The sequence below is a fragment of the Schistocerca piceifrons genome, chromosome 9 (assembly GCF_021461385.2).
Source record: "Schistocerca piceifrons isolate TAMUIC-IGC-003096 chromosome 9, iqSchPice1.1, whole genome shotgun sequence".
Classification (NCBI taxonomy): Eukaryota; Metazoa; Arthropoda; class Insecta; order Orthoptera; family Acrididae; genus Schistocerca; species Schistocerca piceifrons.
In genome coordinates, this window is record NC_060146.1 from 183,415,218 (window position 1) to 183,434,895 (window position 19,678).

A 19,678-nucleotide genomic window follows, 5' to 3' on the forward strand; every position below is an offset into this window, starting at 1 on the left:
GTCCAGAAGCTTAGTGAAGGGGATTTTGTGCAGCGCAGAGAATTTTGTCGCGTAATGGGTGCTACAGTCTTGATGAGTGATGAAGCACTGTCAGAGACGGCAAAGGACTTGGAAGAGCAGTTGAACGGAATGGACAGTGTCTTGAAAGGAGGATATAAGATGAACATCAACAATATCAACACGAGAATAGTGGAATGTAGTCGAAGTCGGGTGATGCTGAGGGAATTAGATTAGGAAATGTTCCGAATTGTCGGTATTGGGCGCTAGAGAATCCACATGAATTACACCAAAAACCACTCCACAGTTTAAAAGTAACTGTGTGGTGCTGCATTTCAAAGATGGGGATTGTTGGACCCTATTTTTTGAAGAGGAAGGAACTGCAGTTACAGTGACATCAGCGCGCTACGTTAAAATGTTAAACAAATTTCTTCATCCAGAACTTGAAAGGCGTCAAGTGAACGTGAGAGAAATATGGTTTCATCTGGACGGTGCCACAGCTCAAACGGCGAGAGCATCCGTGGAAGTGGTTCGACAAATGTTCGCAAGACATGTTATTTCGAGAAATGGTGATATTTACTGGTCCCCCGCGCATACGATTTGTCGATATGCGACTTCTTTTTGTGGGGATATCTTAAATCAAAAGTCTACATGAAAAAGCCTCATACACTCTATGACCTGAAGAATTCCATTCGTCAGGAAATTGAAACCGTGCCGGATGAAATGTAGGAGAGAGCCATGCGTAACTTTCTGGAGAGGATCCAAATGTGTATCCAGCAAGAAGGACGTCATCTCCAAGACATTATTTTTCCAACCTAATTAAAGTATGTATATTCCAAAACTGCATTAAATATCTATCACTTAATGCTTCTTTTTATTATTTTTATCAAACCGTGTCCCAGTCATTCAATAGTGGAAAACATGTGTTTCCTCTGCTCCACCCTGTATATCCCTGCATCGGAGCCCATTGGCCATTTCCTGCAAAAATGAATATAAATTTATACAACGTCAGAGCGTTTTGTAGCAAATCTGCTTATATGATGAAGAGGGATTTAAAAGTCTTCCTAGAACAAGTGACGCTGGCAGGTATACAAGAAAAAACTAAAGTCTTTTTATTTCGTTGACTCCTGGACAGCCAACAGAGATGACGTACTAGACAACTCTGCAGTTCCTGAAGGCGTTGAATTCATCAGGAAGCTTATTCCAGCAAAGAGCACAGGTTCAAAATGGTTCAAATGGCTCTGAGCACTATGGGACTCAACTGCTGAGGTCATTAGTCCCCTAGAACTTAGAACTAGTTAAACCCAACTAACCTAAGGACATCACAAACATCCATGCCCGAGGCAGGATTCGAACCTGCGACGTAGCGGTCTTGCGGTTTCAGACTGCAGCGCCTTTAACCGCACGGCCATTTCGGCCGGCCAAAGAGCACAGGCATTTAGCAATCTGCTGACGTTTTCTTCTTCCGTCCACTCAAAAATTTTCTGAAATTTATTACAGATACAGTTATAGTGTGACAATAATATATGGCATAGAGACCACTTCTTAAGCCTCCAGTCGTTTCTGTATTTCTAGTTCTCGGCGGCACGATTCTCCAACTTAAACAGATTTGCGTGTTTTCGGTGCGACTCCACCGAAGACCCTTCTGTTGTATTCAAAACACCTGTACAGTACTGTTTCGAAGATGGATTAACGGAAGACTTTCCGTGAGAAGTGTGACCAACCTGCTTTAATCAAACGTGCGCACTGCGAAAACTGTCTATGCACTGGGCGTGCTGTTATTGCTCAGTTAAACATTTTTTGCCTCCGATAGTGTAGTCAAGAAAGTAATCTCTGTTAAAGAATGTTTCATGTCATATTATTATTTGTCTCAAACAATACAATTGTGCAATAAATAATTCGTACTTATGGTTTTCTCTTCGTAAATTTGACGACTGATATCCCTTGTTCTAATAGTCCATAGCAGCTGCGGTTTTTAAGCTGTATGTATATTTTGTTGCTAACTGCACATTGTACGAATATAATTTGTGCAACAACACATTCTGACTTTCTCTTGCCAGATATTCCATACAAGGTACAAGCTCTATATAAGAGTCTGAGTCGAGTGTATTCAAAAACTAGTTATTTCTCATTCAATTAGAGACACTCTTGAGAATGGTATCGTGTTTTATTTTGCAGGCTAGCGCTGCTAAGTGAGCGATTACTGACTTATCATAGACGGCCACTTCCTCTTCAAGAGGCGTTTGGAAAGCAATGCGGAAAGCAGATACCCGAGGGGCCTGAAATGTTGCAGCTGATTGAGACACTGCACATGTATCTTATTATTAACTGGTTCCAGCTAATACCTTACAATCGAGGATTAACCTTATCCAGAGATTTTACGATTAAAGGTGAGCATACTGTGGTATGATTTCTTTTCCATTCAAGTCCTCTTTTATTTGACGATATCCGTTAAGCTACCAATACCAAGTATCAAGAGTTGAAACTTTCCTGTGAAACGTTAAGGGCTCAATTGCAGCAATTGCCGGAAGTAGCCCCGCGATCACTAGTACGGAAGAGAAGAATATGGTTAGACGCAGGTGGGTGGTTATTAAAAGCTGTGTTTGGAACAGCAGACAACGTGATTGTACTAAGCTCGAACGACACGACAGGAATCGTATAGAAGATAACACAAATAGCAATGATGGAATAGGGGATAATGAATGTTGTCAAAACAGTGGGGAAGCTAACAACAGTATTAGAACAGTACACACAGAGCACCGTAGATACCCTAAATAGAAACTGAAAAGGTGCAAAGTCACCAGTGTGCGCTTCATAAGAGAATGGTAGTAGCGAAATTATTGAGGTCGTTAGCAGACAGCTTGGGGGATGCAAGGATCGAGATTGTAGCGCTGCCATCACTGGACAACTGAGAGCAACTTGCGACAGGATTACAACAAGCACAAAGGGACTCTCCCACGGGGTTGCCCTACGTCGTACCTGTAACAGAAAAATATAATCTTGTTTCATCACACATCTGTTGTTAAAGTTAGTACTGACAAAGCTAGTGTATATATCACCATATAATTTTGAGTAGCAGGAGTAAATGTACAATATCGATTTTTACAATCCATGCATAAGGGAACAACTGACAGGAACGGGGGAAAGAAATACAGTTGAAGAAGAATGGGTATCGTTGAGGGATGAAGTAGTGAAGGCAGCAGAGGATCAAGTAGGTAAAAAGACGAGGGCTAGTAGTAATCCTTGGGCAACAGAAGAAAAATTTAATTGATGAAAGGAGAAAATATAAAAAATGCAGTAAATAAGCAGGCCATAAGGAATACAAACGTCTCAAAAATGAGATCGACAGGAAGTGCAAAATGGCTAAGCAGGGATGGCTAGAGGACAAATGTAAGGATGTAGAGGCTTATCTCACTAGGGAGAAGATAGATACTGCCACCAGAAAAATTAAAGAGACCTTTGGAGAAAAGAGAACCACTTGTACGAATATCAAGAGCTCAGATGGAAACCCAGTTCTAAGCAAAGAAGGGAAAGCAGAAAGGTGGAAGGAGTATATAGAGGGTCTATACAAGGGCGATGTACTTGAGGACAATATTATGGAAATGGAAGAGGATATAGATGGAGATGAAATGGGAGATATGATACTGCGTTAAGAGTTTGACAGAGCACTGAAAGACCTGAGTCGAAACTAGGCCCCGGGAGTAGACAACATTCCATTAGAACTACTGACAGCCTTGGGAGACCCATTCCTGACAAAACTCTATCATCTGGTGATCAGAGAGGCGAAATACCCTCAGACTTCAAGAAGAATATAATAATTTCAATCCCAAGGAAAGCAGGTGTTGACAGATGTGAAAATTAGCGAACTATCAGTTTAATAAGTCGTGGTTGGAAAATACTAACGCGTGTTCTTTGCAGACGAATGGAAAAACTAGTAGAAGCTGACCTAGGGGAAGATCAGTTTGGATTCCGTAGAAATATTGGAACACGTGAGGCAATACTGATCTACGATTTATCTTAGAAGAAAGATTAAGGGAAGGCAAACCTACGTTTCTAGCATTTGTAGACTTAGAGAAAGCTATAGACAATGTTGACTGGAATACTCTCTTTCAAATTCTGAAGGTGGCAGGAGTAACATACAGGGAGCGAAAGGCTATTTACAATTTGTACGGAAACCAGATGGCAGTTATAAGAGTCGAGGAACATGAAAGGGAAGCAGTGGTTGGGAAGGGAGTGAGACAGGGTTGTAGCCTCTCCCCGGTGTTATTCAATCTGTATATTGAGCAAGAAGTAAAGGAAACAAAAGAAAAGTTCGAAGTACGTATTACAATCCGTGGAGAAGAAATAAAAACTTTGAGGTTCGCCGATGACATTGTAATTCTGTCAGAGACAGTAAAGGACTTGGAAGAGCAGTTGAACGGAATGGACAGTGTCTTGAACGGAGAATATAAGATGAACATCAACAAAAGCAAAACGAGGATAATTGAATGTAGTCGAATTAAGTCGAGTGATGCTGCGGGAATTAGTTTAGGAAGTGAGGCGCTTAAAGTAGTAAATGAGTTTTGCTATTTGGGGAGCAAAATAACTGATGATGGTCGAAGTAGAGAGGATATAAAATATAGACTGGCAATGGCAAGGAAAGCGTTTTTGAAGAAGAGAAATTTGTTAACATCGAGTATAGATTTAAGTGACAGGAAGTCGTTTCTGAAAGTATTTGTACAGAGTGTAGCCATGTATGGAAGTGAAACCTGGACGATAAATAGTTTGGACAAGAAGTGAATAGAAGCTTTCGAAATGTGGTGCTACAGAAGAATGCTGAAGATTAGATGGGTAGATCACATAACTAATGAGGAGGTACTGAATAGAATTGGGGAGAAGAGGAGTTTGTGGCACAACTTGAATAGAAGATGAGATCGGTTGGTAGAACATGTTCTGAGGCATAAGGGTATCACCAATTCAGTATTGGAGGGCAGCGTGGAGGGTAAAAATCGTGGAGGGAGACCAAGAGATGAATACACTAAGTAGATTCAGAAGGATGTAGATTGCAGTAGGTACTGGGAGATGAAGAATCTTGCACAGTATAGAGTAGCATGGAGAGCTACATCAAATCAGTCTCAGGACTGAAGACCTCAACAACAACAACACGATCCATGCATATCCGTTTAAGTGGGACACCATCAATAAATGGGTAAAAGTAAAGGCCTAGGAAAAGTCACTGGCCACGAAACAAAAACATGACCTTAGCGGAAAAGTTATTGGTCTCAGAACGAAAAGACGTCCATAGCAGATATAACAAGTGGAGCCATTTTCCAGCCAGGTATATGAGACCAACGAACAACTATTTATTCGGAAAATGGAAGCAGTACAGAGTAAAAGGAAGCACTGCTCCCATAGCCACATTTCCAGAAAGTTGGTTAGCGCTGTATTTACTCCATATTTTCATTAGAGCCGCGCGGACTGGCCACGTGGTTTGAGGCGTCATGTCACGGACTGCGCGGCCGCTCCCGCCGGAGGTTCGAGTCTTCCCTGCATGTGTGTGTGTGTGTTGTTCTTAACATAAGTTAGTTTAAGTAGCGGATAAGTCTAGGGACCGATGACCTAAGCAGTTTGCCCCATAGGAATGTGTGAACATTTTTTCAACAGCAAAGTTGATTGTCAACAGTTATACACGAGCAGAAAATCAACAGGGATGACAGAATTGCGAAATACCATATTACTAATCAACAGAACCAAGTGTGACATAGCGAGAACATGGTTTCATCTTCCAGCTACTATCACAGGGACAACAATGGTTATCTTTTCTCGACAAACGTTGTGTTAAAACCGTGTGCCGGACCGAGTGTCGAACTCACGACCTTTCTTTCGCAGGCAAGTGCTCCATCGTCTATACTACTCATGCACGACTCACGAGCCCTCCTCACAGGTCTACTTACACCAGTACCTCGTCTTCTACCTTTGAGCATTTGCCCGCGAAAAGCAGAGGCACTGTTTTAATCTGCGAGGAAGTTTCATATCAGCGCAAACTCCGCTGCAGGGTGAAAATTTCATTCTGGTAACATCCCCCAGACCGTGGCAAAGCCATTTCTTCGCAATACCGTTTTTATCCTGGAGTGCTAGTTCTGCAAGTTTAGTTGGAGAGCTTCTGTGAAGTTTGGAAGGTAAGAGACGAGGTACTATCGGAAGTACAACTGTGAGGACGGGTTGTGAGTCGTGCTTGGGTAGCTCAGATGGTAGAGCACTTGCTGCGACTGGGAAAGGTCAGTTTTAATCTGACACGAAGTTTCATATCAGCGCACACTCCGCTGCAGAGTGAAAATTTCATTCTGGAAACGTTGTATTGCTAGAAAAAGCATTATGCATATTGAATGTACAGAATAGCTTAGTAATGGGCGTAGGAAGTAAAATTAGTTACTAACTTCTTAAATAAATGGGGAATGTTACGCCACAGGGTAGGAGAGGGGAAGACATTAAAATTTTTCTGAAGTTTACGCAGGCACAGCCACTGGGGACATCAGACAGAGGTCATGTACAATCGAACACTATATGAATATAATTCGTGCGAGAACATATCGCGACTTTCTCTAGTCAAATATTCCATACACTGTACATAATAAAATTTATTTAAGTTATTGAGCATACGCCACTATTGGAACACACTTGAAGACAACAGCAAAGATAACGTGTACATACTAATGTGTTCTAATTGCAAGTTCTTCTGCAGAGTAGAAGAATTTATCTAGAAGAAACAACTTCAGAGTAAATAGATTTCTTTCCTGCTGGTCAGATACTTTGTGTTGTAAAAGTGGCTTCAGATTCTTTCAGGCCACACATACTTCATCCGTTTCCGAAATAAGCAGAGTTTTAGCGATAATTGGTGAATTTATTTTTACTTATACTTTTGTAGGTTGACCATTATTATTACACTGAAATTATTTCCACGTAATGAGGTACCCTAACATGCCAAAGCGCATTAAAGTGTAGAATAGTGAAATTTATACCTATTTATTGATTATGTTTGGTTGTGTTGCGAGGTATGATGTGAAGAGTAGAAGTAAATAAACTAGGTGTCTCATATGTTCCATAATACATTCGATATTTTCATTGATACGTACACCCTAAACATTGTATGTACGGTGCTATTCCTTGCACATTGTCTCTATGATACAGTTAATGTTTGTGTTATTATATCTGTTGTATAGGAACGATATTGCTGTCTTTTTCTTGGAATTTAGGAAGAATCAAATTGTAAATAACAAATTAATTGAAACTAATGTTTACAGTTTTTTCTATGGCTTCCACTCCAAATGATTATTTGAAATTCGTGAGTCACTCGAAAAAAGCCCTACTGTTACATGTAGTACATGGAGGGTGATTTGTAGACGTAATGGAAAGAGTGGACTCCAAAATCAACCCCGCAGGAATGTATACATTATTTCTCCCAGTTTTTCACGTTCTTATTTTTCTTATATTGTCTGAATTATCCAGCGAAGCAATATTCGTTCTTCTTTTAAAGCTAACATCCGTTGCAGTGTTCAAGTACACCTTGTCATCTTCAGAGTATATACCACTATACTTGATGAAGCTAAATTCCTATTACACTCTATGATGACAGGTTCCTTACTCGAAAACAAGAAAAAAAACTTCGGCAAACATGGACTCTAAAACGTATATCTTAAGATCTGTGAGTATTTCCTCAGTAGGAAGGGTGTGTTTCACAGTATCAAAGACGAGCAAGCGTTCTCAGCTTTTAAGGTACTCATATTAGGGCCCATGATCAACGGACATTTCTCTCTTGTTATGGTCGTATTACCTCCTCTACAGAGATGAAATTCATAGAGCCTGCAGTGGGAGAGATTTGTTTAAAGGTTCAGAGGCAAGACTTAGTTTCAGATTGTTTCCGAATATCACGACACTTTTTGACCGATTTCCTTAATATTTTTACACTATATTCTAATAAACCATCGGACGGACGTAGATTACACGCATGCCTGGGCACCTGAGTGAGTTGTGGCCCATGATTTGCGCATGCGCGACGCTGAACCGTATAGTAATGTACACTACTCGCCATTAAAATTGCTGCACCACGAAGATGACGTGCTACAGACGCGAAATTTAACCGACAGGAAGAAGATGCTGTAATATGCAAATGATTAGCTATCAAAGCATTCACACATGGTTGGCACCAGTGGCGACACCTACAACGTGCTGACATGAGGAAAGTTTCCAACCGATTTGTCATACACAAACAGCAGTTGACCGGTGTTGCCTGGTGAAACGTTGTTGTGATGCCTCGTGTAAGGAGGAGAAATGCGTACCATCACGTTTCCGACTTTGATAAAGGTCGGATTGTAGCCTATCACGATTGCGGTTTATCGCATCACGACAATGATGCTCGCGTTGGTCGAGATCCAATGACTGTTAGCAGAATATGAAATCGGTTGGTTCAGGAGGGTAATACGGAACGCCGTGCTGGATCCCAACGGCCTCCTATCACTAGCAGTCGAGATGACAGGCATCTTATCCGCATGGCTGTAACGGATCGTGCAGCCACGTCACGATCCCTGAGTCAACAGATGGGGCCGTTTGCAAGACAACAACCATCTGGACGAACAGTTCGAAGACGTTTGCAGCTGCATGGATTATCAGCTCGGAGACCGTGGCTGCGGTTACCCTTGACCCTGCATTACAAACAGGAGCGCCTGCGATGGTGTACTCAGCGACGACCTGGGAGCACGAATGGCAAAACGTCATTTTTTCGGATTAATCCAGGTTCTGTTTACAGCGTCATGATGGTCGCATCCGTGTTTGGCGACATCGTGGTGAACGCACATTGGAAGGGTGTATTCGTCATCGCCATACTGGCGTATCACCAGGCGTGACGGTATGGGGTGCCATTGGTTACACGTCTCGGTCACCTCTTGTTCGCATTGACGGCACTTTGAACAGTGGACGTTGCATTTCAGATGTGTTACGACCCGTGGCTCTACCCTTCATTCGATCCCTGCGAAACCGTACATTTCAGCAGGATAATGCACGACCGCATGTAGCAGGTCTTGTACGGGCTTTTCTGGATACAGAAAATCTTCGACTGCTGCCCTGGCCAGCACGTTCTCCAGATCTCTCACCAACTGAAAAGATCTGGTCAATGGTGGCCGAGCAATTGGCTCGTCACAATACTACGCCAGTCACTGCTCTTAATGAACTGTGGTATCGTGTTGAAGCTGCATGGGCAGCTGTACCTGTACACGCCATCCAAGCTCTGTTTGACTTAATGCCCAGGCGTATCAAGGCCGTTATTACGGCCAGAGGTGGTTGTTCTGGGTACTGATTTCTCAGGATCTGTACACTCAAATTTACAATTACAATTACAAATTTACAATTTGTACAGAAACCAGATGGCAGTTATAAGAGTCGAGGGTCATGAAAGGGAAGCAGTGGTTGGCAAAGGAGTGAGACAGGGTTGTAGCCTGTCCCCGATGTTATTCAATCTGTATATTGAGCAAGCAGTAAAGGAAACAAAAGAAAAATTCGGAGTAGGTATTAAAATTCATGGAGAAGAAGTAAAAACTTTGAGGTTCGCCGATGACATTGTAATTCTGTCAGAGACAGCAAAGGACTTGGAAGAGCAGTTGAACGGAGTGAACAGTGTCTTGAAAGGAGGATATAAGATGAACATCAACAAAAGCAAAACGAGGATAACGGAATGTAGTCAGATTAAATCGGGTGATTCTGAGGGAATTAGATTAGGAAATGAGACACTTAAAGTAGTAAAGGAGTTTTGCTATTTAGGGAGTAAAATAACTGATGATGGTCGAAGTATAGAGGAAATAAAATGTAGACTGGCAATGGCAAGGAAATCGTTTCTGAAGAAGAGAAATTTGTTAACATCGAGTATAGATTTAAGTGACAGGAAGTCGTTTCTGAAAGTATTTGTATGGAGTGTAGCCATGTATGGAAGTGAAACATGGACGATAACTAGTTTGGACAAGAAGAGAATAGAAGCTTTCGAAATGTGGTGCTACAGAAGAATGCTGAAGATAAGGTGGGTAGATCACGTAACTAATGAGGAGGTATTGAATAGGATTGGGAGAAGAGAAGTTTGTGGCACAACTTGACTAGAAGAAGGGATCCGTTGGTAGGACATGTTCTGAGGCATCAAGGGATCACAAATTTAGCATTGGAGGGTAGCGTGGAGGGTAAAAATCGTAGAGGGAGGCCAAGAGATGAATACAGTAAGCAGATTCAGAAGGATGTAGGTTGCAGTAGGTACTGGTAGATGAAGAAGCTTGCACAGGATAGAGTAGTATGGAGAGCTGCATCAAACCAGTCTCAGGACTGAAGACCACAGCAACAATGCACCCAAATTGCGTGAAAATGTGATCACATGTCAGTTCTTGTGTAATATATTTGTCCAATGAATACCCGTTTATCATATGCATTTCTTCTTGGTGTAGCAATTTTAATGGACAGTAGTGTAGTTTGTGTACTGGTGGTCTCCGCCCGCAGCGAGCGCCTGTTGTACTGGGAATCTCGCGCAGTTTTCAGCGCGTCCGGTTTCCCGTGCGGATACGGGCGCTCTCGGCAGCGTTGACCGCTTCCGATTCCGCTGCCAGTCTGGATCGGGCTGCCGCACAGGCAACTGCTGGAAACGACTCAAGAGGTGTGCCATTGAAAGAGGTGCAGGCACTCACGCCATAATGTATATAAAGCAAATTACTACAAGGAAAATCCTTATCACGACTGATTCTTTAACTGCAGGGGAGGGACCGTTTGTTTTTATAGCAGTGGTACTGAATTTTAGTATTAATAAAACTGCTACGTTCTCTCGTAGTAGTGGTTGGAAACGCTTTTAGCAAAAAGCTAGACAAGTTCTTTGATGTACTTCATATATTTGCACGGTGCTCTAATGAACTTTCAGACGGACATAGGACATATATTTTTTAAGAACAATATACATAAAGGGTGATTTTTTCCACAGTGTACAAACTCTAGGGGTTGATCGATGAGAGGATACGGAACAAAAAAGCTGTAATGAACTTACGTCCGGAAATCTATGGTTTCTAAGCTAGAGAGCATTTATTCGATCATACATTGCCCCAGAGAATGCGGCGTAATACGCGCTTTACCATGCACCCTCTAGGAGGAAACCATGCATACTCTAACTGTGGCTACGTGGTATTAGGTCAGAGTCTCTGTAATAAATTATGATTGAATAAGTGGTGTATACCATTGAAACCAAGCATTTCCGGTATGAGGTCATTAGACCTTATTAGTTGCATGTCCTCTCAACAGTCAATTCCTAGAATTTTTTTATAATGAACTTATATCGGAAATGCATGGTTTCAATGCTAGAGACCACTTGTTCAGTCATAATGTGTTAAAGAGACTGTGGTCTAACATGCACTGTTACAACGCAACAGCTGGAGAGGTCTCTTTCATATCCCATGTACCACTGATCCAAACCGATTAACCCATTCATTCTCAGTGCCTTTAATTCCCGGCCAAGGTTTCGTTTGCAATAGCAATAAACAAGACTCAAGATAAGAGAAAGTGGGCAAGAGGAGAATAACGGGAGAGGGTGGGGGGCGATGTAATGGACGTAAAAGTGGGGGAAAAGGGGGAGGAGGAGAATGACAGAGAGAGGTGGAGAAGAAGACGGTGAGAGATGGGTGAGGATGACATGGACGAAGAGATGGGGAGAAGGTGATGGACAAAGAGGGGGAGGAGGCAGAGGTCATGGACAAAGTCTATGGCAAACCTGTCACGGAGCACTCACAGCCTTGTAAAATGGGAGACATGATGGAATACCTCATTCATGAACAGACCAGGTTAGCGACAGAGGTACAGGAAGATGATGCTTTGGGCTCCCTTGATCTATTAGTCCACCATAGATCTAGTAGATTTGTCAGCTGTAATGCGCACGACAAATCCACCCAAACTGTCCGAAATCTTTACGTTCTTAGCTACTACCATTTAGGACCGAAGTGTCGAATACAAAAGTCATATGAAAAAATTATCTGTATTTACAATGTGTCAAGTGGTTTTATTTATACAATCGTAGGTTAAATGCCCCAAGGAATTTCTGCAACAGCATTCTTCGCTTTGGCATCAGGAACGTTCTATATGGTATCTACAGTAGTACAATATAGACATCATGTGTGAGGTAGCCAGCAGATAATGAGCGTTGCGAAAATCTCAAAGATTGCGTTGTTCAAATACACATACTCCTCGTAGTCTCTTCAAACTACGCCAGCAGCTTATTGCCACAAACAAATACACTGATACACAAGCACACATACAATACACAACACCCCATACACTTACATACATAAAACTTTAAATTTCGTCTTGAACTTTCGGACAACCGTATGTCAAAATAAAATCAAGTAGCTGCAACACCCCGGTTGCAAACAAGTGTTTTGGTCACTAGGTGAACGCCAGACCTGGAAATCTCGAAACTAATATTTCCATCGCCTCTAAAAAAGAGTTCCCAATACAGCTGTCGACTGCAATCAACAAGGTCATCACTGCCCAGGTCGGGCTGCTCATCAACTTCTTTTCACTTACTTTTACTTTTAAGGACATCTCCGCTGTTCATTAATATCTCTCTATTCTCTTTCGCCAACACTGACGATCATCGCAGTCTGCCTCTTTGAGTGTTCTCTTCCTCATCGTTCCAATCATTCCTGCGCTCCATGTTTTTCTCAGCCGTCTGTGCTTCCGCCTTTATGATGGCAACCACTCCAGGGTTTGCTTTCAGCCACCACCGTTGCTTCATTTGCCTCTTGAAGAGACCAATTCTCAGTTTTTTACACGGCCAGTCATTCGAAGTTCACTGCCTCCCTAATTTATTATCCCCTCTTTTCTGGGTAACTTAATCGCTCTCCTTACTCCAGCCATCTCTGCTGCCTGTACTGTACTTCTCTGCCATTCCTCCAGGGACCACCCACCTACACCATATGTTTTGTGTGCAGAATCCTCTCCTGTCTTTCTTTTGATACTGCCATGCTCCACAGAACCCCATTTAGCATCTTACATTCATCCTCTTCCTTGCTCGATCCTGCCTTCCACATCTGCTTTGCAGCTTGCTGATGTATAGATCCTAAGTGTTGAAAATGCTTCAGTACTTTAACAGTTGATTGTGGTGGTACTACATCCCTCCTGCTACTAGCTATTCTGTATTATTCACGTTCATTCTAAACCCATTTCATTCGTATGTTAACTTCTTTACTACATACAGGGTGTGATACTATCTTGTTGTTGTTGTTGTGGTCTTCAGTCCAGAGACTGGTTTGATGGACCTCTCCATGCTACTCTATCCTGTGCAAGCTTCTTCATCTCCCAGATCTTTCTGAATCCAGTGTATTCGTCTCTTGGTCTCCCTCTACGCTGCCCTCCAATACTAAATTGGTGATACCTTGATGCCTCAGAACATGTCTTACCACCCGATCCCTTCTTCTAGTCAAGTTGTGCTACAAATTTCTCTTCTCCCCAATTCTATTCAATACCTCCTCATTAGTTACGTGATCTACCCATCTAATCTTCAGCATTCTTCTGTAGCACCACATTTCGAAAGCATCTATTATCTTCTTGTTCAAACTATTTATCGTTCACGTTTCACTTCCATTCATGGCCACACTCCATAAAATACTTCCAGAAACGACTTTCTGACACTTAAATCTGTCACTTAAAATTGTCCATTCCGTTGAACTGCTCTTCCAGGTCCTTTGCTGTCTCTGACAGAATTACAATATCATCGGCGAACCTCAGTTTTTATTTCTTCTCCATGGATTTTAATACCTACTCTGAATTTTTCTTTTGTTTCCTTTACTGCTTGTTCAATATACAGATTGAATAACACCGGGGATAGGCTACAACCCTGTCTCACTCCCTTCCCAACCACTGCTTCCTTTCCATGCCCCTCGACTCTTATAACGGCCATCTGGTTTCTGTACAAATTGTAAATAGCCTTTCGCTCCCTGTATTTTACCCCTGCCACCTTCAGATTTTGAAAGGGAGTTTTCCAGTCAACACGGTCAAAAACTTTGTCTAAGTCTACAAATGCTAGAAACGTAGCTTTGCCTTTCGTAAATCTATTTTCTAAGATAAGTCGTAGGGTCAGTATTGCCTCACGTGTTCCAATATTTCTAGGGAATCCAAACTGATCTTCCCGGAGGTCGACTTCTACCAGTTTTTCGATTCATCTGTAAAGAATTCGCTGTAGTATTTTGCAGCCATGTCTTATTAAACTGATAGTTCGGTAATTTTCACATCTGTCTACGCGTTCTTTCTTTGGGATTGGAATTATTATATTCTTCTTGAAGTCTGAGGGTATTTCGCCTGTCTCATACATTTTGCTCACCAGATGGCAGAGTTTTGTCAGGACTGGCTCTCCCAAGACTGTCAGTAGTTCTAATGGAATGTTGTCTACTCCCGGGGCGCTGTTTCGAATGAGGTCTTTCAGTGCTCTGTCAAACTCTTAACGCAGTATTGTATCTCCCATTTCATCTTCATCTACGTCCTCTTCCATTTCCATAATATTGTCCTCAAGAACAGCGCCCTTGTATAGACCCTCTATATACTCCTTCCACCTTTCTGCTTTCCCTTCTTTGCTCAGAACTGGTTTTCCCTCTGAGCTCTTGATATTCATACAAGTGGTTCTCTTTTCTCCAAAGGTCTCTTTAATTTTCCTGTAGGCAGTATCTATTACCCCTAGTGCTATACGCCTCTACATCCTTACATGTGTCCTCTAGCCATCCCTGCTTAGCTATTTTGCACTTCCTGTCGATCTCATTTTCGAGACGTTTGTATTCCTTTTTGCCTGCTTCATTTACTGCATTTTTTATTTTCTTTTTTAATCAATTAAATTCAATATCTGTTCTGTTACTCAAGGTTTTCTACTAGCCCTCGTCTTTTTACCTACTTGATCCTCTGCCCCCTTTACTATTTCATCTCTAAAAGCTACACATTCTTCTTCTACTGTGAAACTATAAGCGCAGATATTTTCACTTTTGGTACCTTAGCATGTACACACGTCAGTGTGTTGGTTGTTCTTTCTGTGCATAGAACAGTCTTCCTACAATACAAACAGGTCACATAATTTACTGCATTAACGCATCCACACTTCAACATGTGATCTGCTGCCAAGGGCAAAACAACCATTCTTGCACTTGTTCTTGGAGGTACTAACCAACCTAAAAATATACGATTTGTAACAGGTGTAGTTATTGGCCTGTAAACGAAGTAAAATCTGATCTAATCTTGTTCAGTACACTGTTTGCAGCCATCAATAAAAATATCTGTACGTATGCGCTCTGTATATGTATGGTATCCCCCGTAAACCATGGACCTTCCCGTTGGTGGGATGAATTGCGTGCTTCAGCGACACATACAGATGAACTGTAGGTGCTACCAAAATGGAGGCCAGACAAACGTGTAGTTCCTCAAGAAGGGGAGGAACCTTTTCAGTAATTGCAGGGGTAAAAGTCTGGATGGTTGATTGGTCTGCCCTTGTAACATAAACCAAAACGGCGTTGCTGTGCTAGTACTGCGAATGACTGAAAGCGAAGGAAAACTACAGCCGTAATTTTTCCAGAGGGCACACACCCGTACTGTATGGTTGCATGATGATGGCATTCTCTAATCAGGAGTATGTCATCAGGCGACACAAAACTTGTATTCTATGAACTAGAGTGTGGAAGGATTGACCCCTTAATTGTGCAGGTAGGCTGGAAAATTTTAGAAGGGAAATGAATATATTGAAATTAAATAGTACAGGACTTCTGGACAGATGAATACAGGGTTATAAATACAAAATCAGTTAGGGGAATGCTGGTGTGGGTTTAATAATGATTAAGGAAATAGGAATCAAGTAAGCCTACTAGGTTCATCTTAGCGAATGCATTATTGTAGTCAAGATAGGCATGAATCCCACATCTACCACAATAGTACAAGTTCATAGGCCAACAGATTATAAAGAGATTAAGCAAATGTATGATGAGATAAAAGAAATTAGTTGGATAGTTAAGAGAGACGAAAATTTAATAGTGACAGGGAACTGAAATTCGATAATAGGAAAAGTAAGGGGAGGAAAAACGGTAGCTGAATACGTATTGGTGGTAAGGAATGAAAGAGGAAGCCGCCTGGTAGAATTATGCATGGAGTATAATTTAATCATCATTAACACTTGGTTTAAGAATCATGAAGTAAGGCATTACACTTGGAAGAGACCTAGAATGACTAAAAAGTAAGACGAAACCAGATTTTAAATTGTAAGACTCTGTCATTGGCAGATGTGGACGCTGACCACAATTAATTGGTTATGAACTGTAGCTTGAAACGCAAGAAATTGCAAACACGTAGGAAATTAAGAAGATGTGACGTGGATAAGTTAAAAGGACTGGATGTTGCTGAGAGTTTCATAGGAAACATTAGGCAACAGTTGACAAGAGCGGAGGAAAGGAATATAGTAGAAGACGAACAGGTAGCTTTGAGGGATGAAATAGTCAAGGCAGCTGATTATCAAATAGCTAAAAGGCAAGGTGTAGTAGAAATCCTTGGATAACACAGGAAAGATTGAATTTGACGCATGAAAGGACAAAATATAAAAATGCAGCAAATGAAGTAGGTGAAAGGGAATGCAAACGTGTAAAAAATGAGGAAGTGCAAAATGGCTAAGCAGGAATGACTAGACGACAAATGTAAGGATGTAGAAGAACATTTCAGTAGCAGAAAGATATCGCCTACAGGAAAATTAATGAGCATTTGAAAAGTAAAGAAGCAGCTGTGTGAACATCGAGAGATCAGCTGGAAAACCAGACCCAAGCAAAGAAAAGAAAGCTGAAAGGTGGAAGGAGTAAATAGAGGGTCTATACAAGGGCGATGTACTTGATGGAAATATTATGGAAATGGAAGAGGACGTAGATGAAGATGAAATGGGAGGTATGATACTGAGGGAAGAATTTGACAGAACATTTAAAGGCTTATGTCGAAACAAGGCCCTGGGACAACTAGTAGACTTGACGAAACTCTTCCATTTGGCGTGCAAGATGTATGGGACAGATGAATACCCTCAGACTTCCAGAAGAATCTAATACCTACAGTTCCAAAGAAATAAGATGGTAGTAGGTGCGAATATTATCGGATTATCAGCTTAACAAATCATCGTTATAAAATAAAACACCAATTGTTTACAGAAGAATGCAAAAACTGACAGAAGCCGACCTCGAGGAAGATCGGTTTGGATGCTGGAGAAATATAGGAACACATGAGGCTGACTGTACGACTTATCTTAAAAGCTAGGTTACGGAAAGGCAACCGTACCATTACAGCATTTGTTGACATAGACAAACCTTTTGATGATGTTGAATGGAAGACTTCCTTTGAAATTCTGAAGGTAACAGGGATAAAATACAGGGAGCGAAATGCTGTTAACAGGTGTACAGAAACCAGATGGCATTTATAAGAATCGAGGAGTATGAAGGGGAAGCAGTGTTTGAGAAGGGGCCGAGACAAGCTGCAGCCTATCACCGAAGTTATTCAGTCTGTGCACTGAGAAAACGGTAAAGGAAACTAAATAAAAATTTGGAGTATGAACTAAAGTTCAGGGAGAAGAAATAAAAAGTTTGAAGTATACGCTGACGTTGTAATTCTATCAGAGGCAGCGAGGCACTTGGAAGAGCAGTTGAATAAATGGACAGCGTCTTGAAAGTAGGATGTAAGACGAACATCAACAACAGAAATGGAGACGAGATACTGGCAGAAGTAAAGCTGTGAGGACCGCGCGTGAGTCGTGCTTCGGTAGCTCAGATGGTAGAGCACACAGTTTTAATCTGCCAGGAAGTTTCAGAAATGGAATTTTCTCGAATAAATCAAATTATACTGAGAAAATTAGATCAGCAGACGAGACATTAACAGTAGTAGATGAGTTTCACTATCTGAGTAGTAAAATAACTGATGATCGCAGAATTAAAGAGGATATAAAATGTCGACTGGCAGTTGTAAGAAAAGCGTTTCTGAAGAAAAGAAATATGTTAACATCGAAAATAATTTTGAAATGTGGTACGAGTCTTCTGACGCTGCCGTCTCGAATTCCTCTCCTGCGCCAAGCTCTTCATCTCTTTTGTGGCGGTGTTCGTAGCGACAAACAATTCGCTGTAGAAACGGCTTACGAAGTCACCGCCACACTTTTAATAGCGGGCCGACCGGTCCGCTGGAACAGTGAACAGAAAGATGAAAACCCAAACACTCTGATTAAATAAAAGTCGGTACTTATCTTTATTAACGAAGATACAGAAACACAGGGGTGAACTCCGTGTCTACAGAAATCTGTCTAGTTCGAGTCGGAGCGGCTAGGTCAGCGTCGGCTGACGACAAACTCTGCTGCGATGAACACACAACTGACTAGCAAGTACACAATTCGGTGGCGAGTATACAACTGAGCGGCGAATACAGAACTGTCCTAGCGCTCGCGACTCCAGCGCTTAAGAAGCCAGGAGCCAGCGGTGGCGCGCGCAGACTTGCGGCGATTTGTTGTCTCGCTGGCGCTGCTTATGCGGATGGCGTCCGGACTGTGATGCTGCCAACCTTTTGGCAGCGGGCTCGGGTGGCATTCCTGGCTAGGATATAACAATCTCAAAGTGTCACTTTTCTCCACGACTTTTACAGCTTCTTCTAATACCATGGAGGTTGTTCCGGGATGTCTTAATGCATGCCCCATCATTCTGTACTTTCTTCTTGTCACTGTTTCCATGTGTTCCTTTCTTCACCAATTCTGTGGAAAACCTCCACACTCCTTATCGTATCAGTCCACCTAATTTTCAACATTCTTCTGTAGCAACACATCTCAAGTGCTTCGATTTTATTCTGTTCTGGTTTCCCCACTGTCCATGATACACTACCATACGATGCTGTACTCCAAAAGTACATTCTCAGAAATTTCTTTCTCAAAGTAAGACCTATGTATGATATCAGTAGACTTCTCTTGGCCGGGAATGCCCGATTTCTCTGTACTTCTTATGTCATCCTTGCTTCGTCCGTCAAGTATTATTTTGTTTCCTAGATAGCAGAATATCTTAACTTCGTCTACTTGGTGATCATCAAATTTGATGTAAAGTTTCTCGCTAATCTCATTTCTACTGTTTTTCTGTACTTTGGCTTTTTCCGGTTCAGTCGCTGAGGACAGCAATTGCAGCAGCGAATATCACTGTCATCCTTTCATCCTGAATTTCAATGCCACTCTTGAACCTTACTTTTATTTCCGTCATTGTTTCCTCGCTGTATGGATTGAACGGTGGAAGCGAAAGGTTACGCTCCTGCTTTACACCGTTCTTAATCCGAGCACACCGTCACTTTAATCACTGTAATAGCACTGTTCACTGTATTACAGTGTCTCAGAGCTCACGTGCCAAGATGTAGGAGACAGTTTTCCCTTTGTGCTGTTCGAAAGAGGAACACTAGGCATATACTCCGAAATTGATTGTATGCGGACTCTGCTGAGCACTTAGGTGCGAAAGAAGTAGTGAGGAAGTAGATGATGAAGAAGCTCTTAGGAAAATATGGCAAGTAGGTCTCGAATATAAAAACAAAGAAAACTGAAAATACGATAGCAAGTGGTGACATAGAGCGTGAATAAGGTGCTGGAAATTTTAGTGTTATATGTTTTTTTTTCTTTTAAATATCT

At 41.8% G+C, this 19,678-nt stretch overlaps 1 protein-coding gene across 1 annotated transcript in view; it reads left to right on the forward strand.

Annotated features, from left to right (window-relative positions):
* LOC124717282 overlaps nt 1–19,678 on the forward strand; it is a 58,623-nt gene that overhangs the window by 28,232 nt on the left and 10,713 nt on the right. The window contains exon 6 of the mRNA XM_047244097.1: nt 2,176–2,387. Coding sequence (XP_047100053.1) covers nt 2,176–2,387 — 212 coding nt within the window. The remainder of the gene's footprint in view (nt 1–2,175; nt 2,388–19,678) is intronic.